Raw genomic sequence first — 14,263 nt, 5'->3', positions numbered from 1 at the left:
CAAGGTTGGTTTACCAAGGAAAAACGAGAAGTTGAATGTGGTGGAGGTCTCCTCTTACATGAATTACTGCTCTCTCCCACAAATAACACAGCTACAGCTTTCTCGGGCCCAGGCAACCAAGCTAGTTTTCTCTGATGGATGAAACAAACCTTTTCATCGGTTTTTCTCCACACCAAATACTTTGGAGAGCTTTCTATTTCACCCCAATTCTTCCAATACCCTGAGATTTGTATAGCACTCTTTTATTACTGTATTTCTCTCTTTAACATTTGCTTTTGGTTTCTCTTCTACTTCCACTCTTCTTGAAGTAACTCCAGTGGATATTGCATCAGAACACAACTTTGTTGTGATGGAAACATCTGCTCACTGCACTGGATGCTCAGCTCCATGCAGAGGCATCCCGGGCTCCCTGCAGTGTCACCTTTGTCCTGAACAAAGAGATGCAGGAGTGTGGTCACCAAAGCAGGACCCCAAAGAACAGGGTAAGCTCAGGATAAGCTGAGCTGGGTGTGCCCAGTGTGTGAGTGCAGCTCCAGCTCTGGGACAGAGCAAACACATCCTGCCCTTCATCCACCACCTCCCACCACCACAGAACCAAAGGCAGAAGGAAAAACCTCCAAGTGGAGGAATAAGGATGAGATGTATTTCCCAATAATGACTTTCTGTGGTTTTAGCCTTGAATAAACTGGCAAATTGTCACTCGGTGTTATGTTTGGGATGTCTGGCACTGCCAAGGTAACTCAGGCACAGTGCAAGGCTCTGGCACTTGTATCAAACAGCACTGAGCCCCCAGTGCAGCTCACTAGGAGAGAAACAGCCCCTCACTGGAAGGGAGGAAGAGACCACAATTTGGGGCCATGGAATTCCTAAAAGAGAGCCTCTACACTGGGATCCAATGTCCTTAAAGTCAGCCACATTAGACTCCTACCATGACTGTATCCATCTAAGCTTTCCTGCAAATTCCCCTGGAGAAGGGCCCTTAATGAAGAAATCATCTGCCCCAGGGCTCTGTAAATGGCTCATATTTACATCACTTTCTTGGCAACACAGGCACATCAGACATAAAACACCATATCTCCCCAAAATGGAGAAAATGTGTTGTGACAGGCACCAACCCTGAAAAAAGAGCTTTTAGGAGGTTGCTAACGGTGTATTTTTCCTGTCAGAATATGCTGTGTTATATTTTTGAAGAAAATAATCAAAGAACTTTGCACTCAAAAAAAAAAGACAGTTCTGCAATGAAAACAAAGTAAAAAATGAGTTTTCCTGTTTATCTAAAACATTACCACAGAAAGCCTTATTGTGTGGTTAAATGACATAATTATGCATGATTTCCAAAAAACCACAAAATGGTCAGCATTTTTTCTGCCTGAAAAACACCCACAGAATTTTAGGAAGAATGTCACACTACCAAGACATTTTTACATCCAGACTGTTTAAATTAATGGTACAGCAGAATACACATGCAGAAAATAGGGAAGGAATACATTGCTTTTACACCACTTAAAGTATCTGAAGACATTGGACTTTCTTGAATTAAAATCGAGATTTATTGTTCTCATTTACTTGGCCCAGCAGTCCCAACTTTCTGCATGAAACCAAGTGGGTCTCATTCCTTGCAAAGCACACGCATTTCCCACATCTAAAACAGCTGGCACAGATATGAGTATTTGGGATCATATGGCTTAAGCACAGTCCTGCTCCTCCTGCAGGAAACCATCCTTTACCCCAAGCAGGAGAATGACTGATTTCCCGCCTGCTCCCAGTCTGCATCCTCAGGACTAAATGAAATGTGCTATTAACTCTGGTAATAGGACTGCAAGGAGCCTTAAATCACAAAGGAGCATTGAACTTTCCTTACAAGATAGTAAGTTTAGGAAAACAAGGCTTACCAGAGAGGGAAGCTTAAGCACCATCCATGATTCAGCACCCTGGATAAACTAAACTGCGCTCTAATGGCACAAATACAACACTGAACAAACCCACAGAAATTCAACCAGGCCTCCCAGTCCAACTCTCATCCAGTTTTGGTGGTGATGGCAGAAGGAACAGCAAAAAATTTGGATTTCAGTTCTTCGTTGCACCTCTGGTGTCTTATATGTAGCTGCAAAGTGTGCATTATTTCTTAGTGCACATTTGGCTGTAACATGGCAAGACATGCAACATGGCACATTAAATATTGTGGAATCCTTACTAAATTAGCTGATCTTTAGCCACCTCCAGCAGTCTTCTACAAGCCTTGAAAGATGCAGCTACTGCCTGTCAATTTAGGCAAAAGACCAATTCTAAACACAGAACATACTGCTGAGCCCAGAAACAGTTTGAGGGCGTACTGGGAGAAAGGGTCCTATTTGGGAATGAGGGTAATCAACACTCAAAGCTCCCACAATGGCATGAGAGTTGTTTTGAAGCACTACGGACACCAAAACCCACGCTTATTCTAAAAACCAAAATAATTACCTGGGCTGAACTGAACAGAAGAGATTCTCAATTGGTTAAAACAGAAATGCATCAATTCTAAAAGTGAGCTTAATCACAGGATCTAGAGCAAAAAAAAAAGCTACAGACACAAGGTGGTGACTTATTTCCTGCCAACTATGCACTAGTGCAGTTTCACTTATTGCTTGGACACACTTATACAACAAACATTCTTATCTGCTAGATAAATGTAAAACCAATTGCACTTCAAATATCATTAAACACATGGTAAGTTTTAACAGAAAAAACATAGTTCTTCCTAACAAAAAAAGCCCAATCAAACAAACAAAATCCAAACAAAAATCTCACTCTGATTGACATGTATTTCAGGTTTTATCCAACAAGCAGATGACCAAAAGAGCTACAGAACAGAATCTAAGGCACATTGCAAGGAGGTATTTGTTTTAGGCACATGACATTTCCTCACAGAATCCTGAGGGTCATTCAAACATACCTTCCAGAGTAGACAAAAAAAGAATGTAACATGCCACCTGTTCCATAAACAAAAGACCACCAGCAGTTAGTTTTTAGCAACCCCACCCTACAGGAAGGTTCATCTGAAGACCATACAGAGCCATCCTTTAAACAAAGGCAAGCAAAACATGCAAAACAAAACTGGTTTCTCCCACCAATTCCTCTCCACAGGAACCTGTGCCTCCAGTCCCCAGAAACTACAATTCATGTGCAGCATAAATCAAAGTATTTTCATAAGCAGCAGGTCCTTCAAGACAATAATGAACAGAATCCCAACATACCCAGTTCCACATTTCTAACTTTCCCATTCATGTGCTGCATGAATCACTTCATTCCTGAGCAACCCAGTGAAATGAAGAGCTCATGAATGGAAAGGTTTACTCTGTATCTACAGTACACTGAATTGTGCCAATGGCACAGCGACTGCTCAGCAGACAACTATAGGAAGCAGATGGTTCTTCCCCCCCTTTTCACCACATCCTGATTTTTGAGGCTTAATCCTCCCATCCATTGTCTCAGTCATTGTGACAGACATCTGCAGGCACAGTGTGTTACAGCCACCTCTAATTCCCAAACACCACGAGCTCATCTGTCCAACAGTGCAAGCCATGGCAGGTTCCTCAGAGGCAGCTGCAGCTCCCAGGGGTCACACCATACAAACAGTGCCCTGGTGTGCTGGTGAAAACCATCATTAAACCCTGCACGTCACACAACAGGGGAAATTCTTAAACAGTAAGACTACCCAGCTCAGTTTCTTCAAGTCCAATTTTAGCACCATTTGATCAGCATTTGCAGCTCATGTTCTTAGACAAGATAGGGGAAAATAGGGCAAAAAACCCATCATGCCTTTGGTGCTGCACTGAATATAATTTTGTATATATTTAGTCATCTGCATCTTCCTCAGCCACTGCTGCAAGTAGTGGGGGCAGAAAGGAGAATAAAACATTTTGCCATTAGTCCCATTTGCTGCTATTCCTACTCGTGCTTTACTACAACAGTAACATGGAGTAAACACTGACTATAGGCAGCAAAATGGGGAATAAATGTTGCTTAACTACTGAGTTCAAGTTGGTAATGAAGGCAGGGGAAAAAACAGCTTCCCTAAAAATCCTTGGCAAGCCTTGTTACTCTTACAGACTGATTTAATCATGTCACTGAAGTCACCAGGTCTGCATCAGCACTTCGGAGTTGGTTGATAACAACTCTGTGGGATGCTCGTGTCCAGGAGAGGTGCCTCCCTGTACAACAGCCAACTTGCCATCCCCAACCTTCCAGCAAGGGTGAAGTGTCCCCTCCAGTCCATTTCCTGGCATCTTCTATTAAATCAAGTTGTTAGAACTCATAACTCACCATATCTTTGCTATTTAACCAAAGTGGGGAGATACAGTGACCCTGTTTTGTCCTGAGGCTGCAGACACATGTTCTGTGTGACACACACGTGCTCTCTGCTGGAACACACAAAGTCACTGAGATTGGGTGGGGATGATTTTGAAATAAAATAATAATAAAAAAAAGCTATTGCTTCATTCATGAGAATTCTCTACTCGGCTCTTAAAAACAGAGAAAAATCAACACTTCTGATCTGGCTTTGTGTTCCCATTCACGTTCACAGCCCAGTCTGTGCTGGAAACCTGGCTAATCAAAACAATATTAAAATACAGGACTGAAAATCTGGTAACAAGTAGTCAGACAAATTAAATAATGTATTAGTTTTAAGAAGTAAATGTGTACTCACACAATTTGTCAAGTACTTGATCTGCACAGCCTCTGAGTTAACAAGCCTATTTGGCTCCTTTAAAAAGCAAAAGTTCTATTTTAACACTATCAGAATCAGTGCATACCCTTTAAAACCCCATTTAATCTCAATTATGAGTAAACATCAAACATCCCACAAATACTAAAACAAGAAAGGAATTTTAATGAGAAAACAATCAAGAACCTAAAGTAGTCCTGAGGAATCCATGGAAGTTTTTCAGGTTTTTGTTGGAAGGAAATGGTGCAAAATGTCCTTGCAATCCCAACGTTCCCAAGATTGCAATCCGAAGGCCCCCTTAGATGCCATGCCTTAAAAGGCAAAAAGAGTCTAGACATGCTGGTAAAACAGAACATTAAAAAAAGAGATGTAGGCCAGCACATGAAACAGCCCTGCCAGCTGTCCCGGGGAATAGTGAAACCTCCAGCCCTGTTTACACACTCTGAGAAGGGAGATACAGCAGGAACCCAACCAAGGGAGAAAGAGCTCCCAAACCCTCATTGCATAACTGCCAACCCACCTACTCGGATTTTATAACTCCACAACAGCTCTGCAGACTGCAAACAAACCGGGCAGGCTGCACACGGGGCTGTAAAAGGTTGTTAACACCACAAAAGCCTCTGCCCTCACCTCCTCATCACTGCTCCCCCTGCACAGCCACCAGGAACTCAGCACCCCAAGGACTCCTGGAACTGCACTTCTCCCAAAATAACTTTAAAATGTTACTAAGCGATAATGGCATATAAAATTTAAGTATTGCAGTGCTTAATAAAAGGTTTAATCTACATTAGATAAAAAGTTTCTAAATGCAACAATTAATTTCTTTTAGGAGAGCATGTAACCAAATAACTGAATTTCTTCACAATATTCAAGTGGCAATTTCAGCTTCTAGCATGAAAATAATTTCCTAAGACAGAAATTACTCGAGCTTATGAAAGACTTGTAGAGCTTAAGCATTTCATAACATTCCCAACCACGCTCGTTGCTTTCCTGCATGAGCATTTCAATTTAAAAATGTACAAAAGTAGAGAAACTTCCTAATATGGAAATGGTTGTAGTCAATTCATAAAGTAATTTGGAAAAAACCTGCCAGACCTGTTCTGAGCAGTGCTGTATCACTGGCACATTTACAGTCTGAAAATAACAACGTTTGGCTTCAGTGGAAGTTCCAGCAGAAGCATCACCATATGCAGCTCCAGACACAGCACAGGACGTGTTTCTACACTGGCCATGGGGATACTGGGCTTTCAAACTGTCCTGTAATTAAAGAAACAACCACAATCCAGTTCAGCTCACCTTCAACCTGAACACTGTCAATGTACACACCAGCTACAGAAAACTTAAAGATGTGTCAAGCGTCAACACCTGAATATCAAGTTACACATTAAAAAAAGTTTAACTGAAACACTTGTCTAGGTAAAAACACTTCTTCCCCAAGCTAAGACATTAAGCACCAGAGCCTCAATTACAATTCATTAAACAGAACAGTCAGAAATCTGACACTCTGAGGTACAGCTTCCAGTTTAATTTGCACTGAGTGAGATTAGAACAGCAGAAGTTCCTCTGCTTTCCTGAACCCACCTTGGGGACAGTTTGGGCTACACCAGCTCTAACACCTCTTTGCCCATAGTCAGTAATATTTCTGACCCATCTTTTCTCTACTCATGATTGTATGTTCTTGCACCTATTCTACAAGTTGGTGTTATCCACCCCTTGCTTCTCTTCTAACCCCATCCTGGAGCTGACGGTCCAAGTTCCAGAGAAACCTAAACATTATTTCCATGGTTTGGAAGCAACTGACTGCACAGATCATCTGAGAATTAGGTGACTGTTGTTTTAAAGGAGAAAGCACTTTTTTAATGCAGCTCTAATAAGTGGCAGAGAGGAACAGCAGCTGACCCACTGTTAAAATGCCTCTTCATTGTGCACCTCATTCTCTTTGTATACAAAATTTCAGTACAACAATATCTGCTGAGGTCTAGGCAGATGTTTCTGAAATGCAATTCTGAGCACAGGATGATGGATGGCTGTTGAAAAGGGTGCAAGTTGATTTGACAAAACTCTCATCAGAAGTCACAGATTCCTCCTATACTGGTAACATTACAAGCAAAACACAACCTCTTAGATTTCTAGTCCTTGTCTACTTATCTCAAGACGATAATTAAACCACTAGGGAGCCTCAACAACAGAGGACATCACCAGAAAGATTACAAGCGATGAAGGAAGTTTTCCAAATATTAACACCATTAGAACTAGATTAGTGTAGTGCATCTATTACCATTACATTGGTTCATAATGGGAGGAAAAAAATACAGCATACTTTGTACAGAAATCATAGAACTTTCTTCTGAAAGCAGAATTTGAAACATTTCACCATCTTAGAGAAAAATTTCTACCAGGAATTTGGAGTTTACTGACAGTAGAACACCAGCCCATGGCCAGATGGTAGTTAAGAGACATCATGAAAGAAACCAAAACCTAATCACCTTTCTGTGGGAAGACAACCACAGTCATTTCTTTAGTTGTACACAGAAACAATAAAAAGCAAAGCCAAACAGAATAATCTCTTCATTCTTCCTTGGCAAATGGCAGGATAAAAATACCACCACACAGCAAAGCAGACCCACAACACTTAAAGAGAAACCTTTCTGAAGGGAAATCATGAGTTTCAGAGACACTGAAGGGACATGGGTTACCTCTAGAGGATTTCTAAGCATATTTGTGCATTACCAATGTGATCCTTTTAATCCTATATTATAACAGCCTTTTTCTAAGGCCAAATGCCAAAGCTCACCTGTATCTGCTGTCACACTCAGCATCATCTTAACAGGCACCTACAAATACCACTGAGAATCAAAGCTCAGTATATGACACACAAAAATCACAAGGATTTCTCACATAAACACACATTTATTGTTTGGAATCTATAAAAGAATAAAAGAAGGATGACACAGTTAATCACAGAATGACTATAAATTACCAATGCAATCCTAGGATGAAAGAGGAGGCTTGAGAAGTGACAATATCATCCACACGGGTAAGACACACCTGAAAGGTCTCCTCCTGCTGAGAAACCATCCCCTCAGTCAGGTGGTGGGGCAAGGAAGGGCATCTCGATGGTCCCAAGAGCAGAGTGCCTCTCACAGCAGAGTCCGAATCACTCTGTCCTGCCTTGTGCAGCAACGTGAAGGCTGAGGGCAAACACTGCTTCCAAGGCTCAAGGAAGTAAGGAGCAGGCATGGAAGTGGCAATGTCAGCACAAGAACAAATATCTATAAATTTGCTAGAACTAAGTTCACACCAAAAACCAGGAAGGTTTCTGTACCTCCAAAGTGCAGAATAAATGGACAAAAGCTAACTGTAAGGTGACACCTGTGGATGAAAAGGGCAGGTACAGGGCTGCCTGGGGCCCAAAGCTGCCCTAGAAGCTCAGACGTCCTGCAGTGCTCTGCCTGCACCAAGAGCTTCACAGCCAGGACCCACTGACTGCCCTGGGCTGACTGAGCACAGACTGTCCCCTCCTGCCCTCTGTCACACACCCAGACCAAACCCCTGCAGCCCAGGTAACACCCCACTGACACAAACCCAAAGCTCACAGCAACCAGTGCAAAAGCAATCTCACTTTACTCACACCGATTCAGTGGCCAGCTGGCACTTCTCTGATTTACAGAATGCACCCAGCTCCCTGCTCCAGCCACCATTCCCAGTCAGGAATCACAATGCTGGGAGACCCAGCGGAATGGAGCAAGGAAGTCAGACATGCCCTACAATGTGACACATCAGACATGGGAGCAAGCTTGGGGGCTCCATCTAACCCTCCCCTCCACACGTGATCAGAGTGAGATGCTGAGCTGAAGGCACCAGAAGGCAGAGATAATTAAATATGAGATTACTGAACACCTCATAGTAGCTTTCAACCAGATTCTACCAGTTAGCAATTAGCTTACTCCTTGGAACATAGATGTTATTACTCTAATTTTCTAATATAATTAACAATGAGAATTCTCAATAGTCTTATAACCCATGTAGAGGTCTATTGCTGGCTTTTGAATTTTGTTTTCTCCATTGCAACAGAACCTGATAGCAAAGAGTTTTACTGTAGTCCTGGCCTCAGCAACCAACTTTTGAATCTGGAAATGTATAATGACAGTAAGCCACAAAACAACTTTTTCCAAGTCTCCACCAATGAAGATGGAACTTTTTATTCTGAAAATTGTGAACATATGAACTGTTATTCCCACCAGATTTCACTCAGCTCAGACTCCTGCCTCCCCTGACAGGCAGTATCATATGCTATAGACAACAGGACGAGAGCAAGCACAGAGTGATCCTTCCCAGGGCACTCAGCAGCAGCTCACAGACCTCCCAGGCTGCAGAATTATCTTCTTTAAAAGGAATCTCAGATGGATTTCTGCAGCATTTGGAGCAAACACTTGCAGACAACAGTGTCTGGGGCTGTCTGAGCCCCAGCAGCCATCACTAACCACCGCATACAGGCTACAGGTTTTCCATCTTCTGCTCCTGCCACCAGGAGGTTGCTCTGTGATGCCACTGCTCCAGTTGAACCACCCCTCACCCCCACCACTGCAGGAACTGGCCAGGACAACCTTCCACATTAACTGGCCCAGCTGTTAAAGGTGATACATGTTACTTTAAATCAAGTGTCTGTGCAAACCTGGCAGGATCCTGGTGAGAACCAATGGGGCTCCCAACAGGATCCTGCCTGGTTTCCTCATAACTCACCTGGTGTCCTCAGGAACAGCCCACCTGCAGCTACAGCTCCCAGAGAAACTGGCAGCAGGGAATACTCTCATGGCTCACCATGGGAATTCCAGTGGGAAATACATCTAGAACCAATTTTAATGACATTAAGACCCTTGAAGGTGCAGAATTACAACAGTCAAGAAAAAAAACAATAATGCATCTAGAAAAGCTGAAGAGAAAACTAAAATGAAGAGAGGGAAAAAAGAAAGCAGGCAATCTCATCTAAAGTGAAACTATTCCCAGCAAAGAGGAGGTACCTGCCAACCAGCCTCTCTTTTGTATGACAGCAATGGGCCCCTCCTGATTTCTCACACAGCAAACACCTTTCTTCAGCAAGACCACTAAGGAAAGGGAGAGACTGTCCTTAGGAAGTTCAAGGGAATGGGGGAAAAGTACTGAAATAAAAGAAATCATTTGAGAATATTCATAGCAAAGTTCCAGTGATATCCATTTGATTATTGTGTAATAGTCTCCATGGGAAGTATTAAAGCCATCAAAAGCATGAGAAACAAATTCATGCCAGAGAGTAATAAGAATAAACTCTAAAGAGCATTCCTGCTCTGCTCCCCAAGGGCAGCTGTCTGCTCTCTCACACCTTCCACAGGGCAAGGTACTACTCCATTTAAATGCTGGAAAGTCAGCTGAGACAGTTTCCCCAAAGGAAAAACACCTCTTTGGTCAGCACACAAGTGGACTGGCTTCTCCCTGATTTTCATTGCTAGTTCAGACTCTCATTAAAATAAAAAGGCACAAAACAAACAGGAGAGCTCCAAGCTACTTTAAGTCTTCCCCATCCTTCATTTCCCTTTGTGTTGCTCACTTCCCACCTGTCCAATGGCCCCCATCAGGTGTCTCAGCCACCCCAGGGCCCTGAACACTCCTCTTCTGAGATGGTCCAACACTCACCATCTTCCTTCAAGCTGCTGCTTTAAAAGAGGCTGCATGCCCAGTTCCAGTAGATCCCAATAAACACACACACAACTATTTCAACACAACAGCAAGATAAGGCAAGAGAGCTCCTTCTCAAAAAGCTCACCCACCTAAATATAACATTTTCAAAAAGAGGGAAAGGGTTCAACACTAAGCTGTTCCACATGGCCCTTTCCCTCAGTGTCCCTCACATTGCTATTCCTGACCACTGGCAGGCACATCCAAGGACTATGAACTGTTCAGCTTGGCCATGAAGAGGAGTAAGAAGCCCTAAATCATAGTTTTCTCAGTCTGCAGACCCAATCTAAACAAAAACCAGAATGCTGTTCAACCTTCCTGGGAGTCAATGGAAAGCAAGGCAAACCAGGCTCAGAAATAACCTGCACAATACTACACATGAAACATTATCATAACCCATTATGCTGGTGCCCCTTTAAAGGACACTTTAGGGCATGTTCTGTTGAAATGTTAATAAATGAGTTTAAACTACTGTCCCCTCCAGCAGCACTTAAATTACTCCATACACCTCAAATGTCATACTGCTTTCCCTCTTGTAACAGCTCCTTTATTTGAACCAATGAAGAAAAATCTACAACAAAATAAAAGAACCCTACACCTATTTTCCTATTTTCAATGACGTGGGTTTTCCCCCATTCCCTGTTCCTTCCACTTTTGACAGTCAAACATGGGCCTCTGGAAGAAGAGCCATCCAAGCCACAATGCCCAAGAGTTATCCTTCACACACAGCACCACTGGCCAGTTTGTGGAAAGCCCTTCAACCCAAGATTAGAACAAACTGCAATGTTTGCCTCGAGCTGATACTTTTGCCTGCCAATCATGTATGTATTTTAAGACAAATCCTGATGCTAAATGAAGCACATGCACTGTAATCTTTCCTGTAACATTCTTTTTACTAGAATATATTTAGAGCCCTTTTATCCCAACCAATACTTGTCTTTTTTTCTTTGTGTGCAACAAAGGGAGTTCCTCCTTGTTCTTAAGAGATAGAGTTCTACACAATGGACTTTGATACATTTTAGTTCCTACACAGTATTTTTGCAAAGGTATTATTAAACATTATAATTAAAATAATTATACTTGGCAAATAAGCAACTGTGGAACGTGCTCCCTCTTCTTTCTTTTCCAGCACTGCTCAGTTTTCTATTGGTTTGCTGCTCTACCAGTCATTACCAGGAATTGGATGGGGCTGCTTTTGAGGACAACTGTGCAGAAACTAAAGGTGTTGAGTTGGTGCACAGGCTTCCACCCTACAGTAGCTAATTTAATTTCTCATTAACTTCTGACCCTCTGGACTCGTCTGCTCCACAGGAACCATGTGCAATAGCTCAGCTCACTTTAATAACAGGGCACAAAACATGACTCAGTTCCCCTGAAGACACTGCTGTGCACTCATTATCTTCCTAACAACGTCCTGGGAGCAGCAAAGTCTTTGTCCAAAGAGAAGAAAACCTCTGTAACTCCAGCACACTGTGCTTTCCCCTTTGTCTTTCCTTACATTACTTAAAAACTTATAAGGTCTACTCCGTGCATCTTTGGAATTTGTTCCAAGCAAGTCAGAGTTTAACAATACAGGATTCACTTACAATCAGTAATTGCTCATTTTAATGACAAGTTTTCAACATGACTTGCCACAGTTATTAGTGTTACTACAAAAAGGATCTGCAGTAGGAACTGAAACAAAAATCCCCAGGGCAGATTATTTCAGTGTATTAGGCAGCACCACCCCAGGATTTCTACCACATGGCCAGTTTTTCACAGTTCAAAGACAGGTAGATGTTGCACAGTGATGACAGATCCTTTGGCTCCAGTCCTGAACACACACAATGCAAACACTGCTGTTCCCTGTTGTTTGACTACTGGGGTAACACGCTCGTTGCTACCACTTGCAGACCATAGATTCTATTCTCCACTGAGGAGATGAGAAGAAAACAAATCACACTTTCAGATCCTGGATTCGACTGGGCATTCATAAAAACTGATCACACATTCATCACCACAGTCCCCTATAACCTTGTGGCACAGCTGAAGCAAGGATATTTTCAATGTGTTTTACACCAAACCTGCATGTGCAAGCTTTGCCTTGTGCTAACCAGCTGTGGTTTTAAATGCTGGAGTTACATGCATGAAATATTAAAATGTTTCTGCCATCACAGTCCTCAAAGAACTCATCCATTTTAAGTTAAAACTGCAAGAAGTTACTTAAAAATTTATTTCAAACTTACTGCCATTTTCACGAAAGACCAGTTTTCAAATATCCCGAACAACATCTTTGTTGATTTGAAAAATATTAACATCAAAGTGACTCGGAAAGCGGATCAGATAAAGGCAAACATCAGCATCAGCACCACGAAAACTGCCGAAACACTTGGGTGTCACTGGACGTTTTGCTGCTGCCAGACCTGCAGGGGCTCCCTCGAACTGACCAGCTCAGGTGTCCCGAAGGACAGGAACGAACACGGCTCACGGCTCATTTCACAATACGAACACGCACGTCTCATGTTCGGGGTTTTTTTAAGGGTTTCTTTCCTTTTACTCGGCGCACTTAAGAGAACTCCAGCCTGTTACGGCAGCAGGGAAGCGAGTGCCGTGTGAGCTCCAAGTGGATCCAGGGACAACCCGCGCCCGCCGCGGGGACCCGGGGACCCTCACCCGGGGACCCTCACCCGGGCAGGGCCGGGAGGTGCCTCCGGACACCGCGACGCCCGTCCACAGTGCGAGAAGGGTCAGTATTTACTGCCGAGAAGTTGCCTCTGCAGTTCCCTGCCCTGTACAACCCCCGTGTAGCACGCCCGTGAGCAGGGGCACACACGGTGTGCGGGGTGTTCCTGCAGCCCGGCCGAGGGGCTGGGCCTGACCCGCACCCCGGGCCTGACCCGCACCCGGACCCGCGGCAGGGCCGGACCGACCTCGGGCAGACCCCGGGCAGACCCCGGGCAGACCCCGGACCGACCCCGGACCGACCCCGGGCAGACCCCGGACCGACCCCGGACCGACCCCGGACCGACCCCGGACCGACCCCGGGCCGACCCCGGGCAGACCCCGGGCAGACCCCGGGCAGACCCCGGGCAGACCCGACCCGCCCGGGCGGGTCCCTGAGGGGAGTTCTCGCATCTCCCCTTCCCGGGGCCCTCCCGCTGCCCGGGCCGTACCCACCACCTCGGGCACCTTCCCCCTGCCCAGGGTGCCCGGCGCCAGGGCCGTACTCACCACCTCGGCCACCTTCATCCTGCCCAGGGTGCCCCGCAGGTAGTCCAGGTCGCAGCGGAGGCCGCCCAGCCCGCGGCGCTGGCTGACGGGCTCGGTGGTGGGCTGGTAGGGGCTGCTGGCGGCCGAGATCATGGAGGCGCTGGACGCCTCGCCGTCGAAGCCCTCCAGGTCCTCGCCGTTCCTCATGGTGCCGGGGCCGCCGGGGCCGCGGGCCCGGCCCAGCGCCGCGCTCAGCTACGGCCGCGGGCGCTGCATGGCCGCCCCGAGCCGGGCCGGGCCGGGCCGAGCGGGGCCGGGCCGGGCGCTGCCGCCGTGCCCCGAGCCGGGCGGGGCGGGGTCCCGGGGCGGCGAGAGCAGCCGAGCGGTGCCCGGGGGTGCCCCGGAGCGGAGCGATGTCCCGGAGCCCTGCCCGCCGCCCCCGCCCCGCCGCTCGGGGGCGCGCCCGGCTCCGCCGGTCCCGGTCCCGCTCCTAATGCCGGTCCCGCTCCAGAGCCCGGTCCCGACCCCACAGCACACCCCGCTCCGAGCGGCGCCGCCGCGGCCGCTCCTCCCCCTGCGCTGAGCGGAAAGGGCGGGCAGAGCCGGCCCGGAGGGCGCGGGGCCGGGCGGGGCCTGAGCTGCGACCGCCCCGCGGGG

At 45.8% G+C, this 14,263-nt stretch overlaps 1 protein-coding gene across 1 annotated transcript in view; it reads right to left on the bottom strand.

The window, feature by feature from the left end:
• Positions 1-13,813, bottom strand: part of CMTM4 (CKLF like MARVEL transmembrane domain containing 4) — a 37,274-nt gene extending 23,461 nt beyond the window's left edge. The window contains exon 1 of the mRNA XM_017832283.1: positions 13,628-13,813. Coding sequence (XP_017687772.1) covers positions 13,628-13,813 — 186 coding nt within the window. The remainder of the gene's footprint in view (positions 1-13,627) is intronic.
• Positions 13,814-14,263: the final 450 nt, after the last annotated feature.

The sequence above is a fragment of the Lepidothrix coronata genome, unplaced genomic scaffold (assembly GCF_001604755.1).
Source record: "Lepidothrix coronata isolate B3197 unplaced genomic scaffold, Lepidothrix_coronata-1.0 Scaffold200, whole genome shotgun sequence".
Taxonomy (NCBI): Eukaryota; Metazoa; Chordata; class Aves; order Passeriformes; family Pipridae; genus Lepidothrix; species Lepidothrix coronata.
This window is presented reverse-complemented; position numbering and strand designations above follow the sequence as displayed.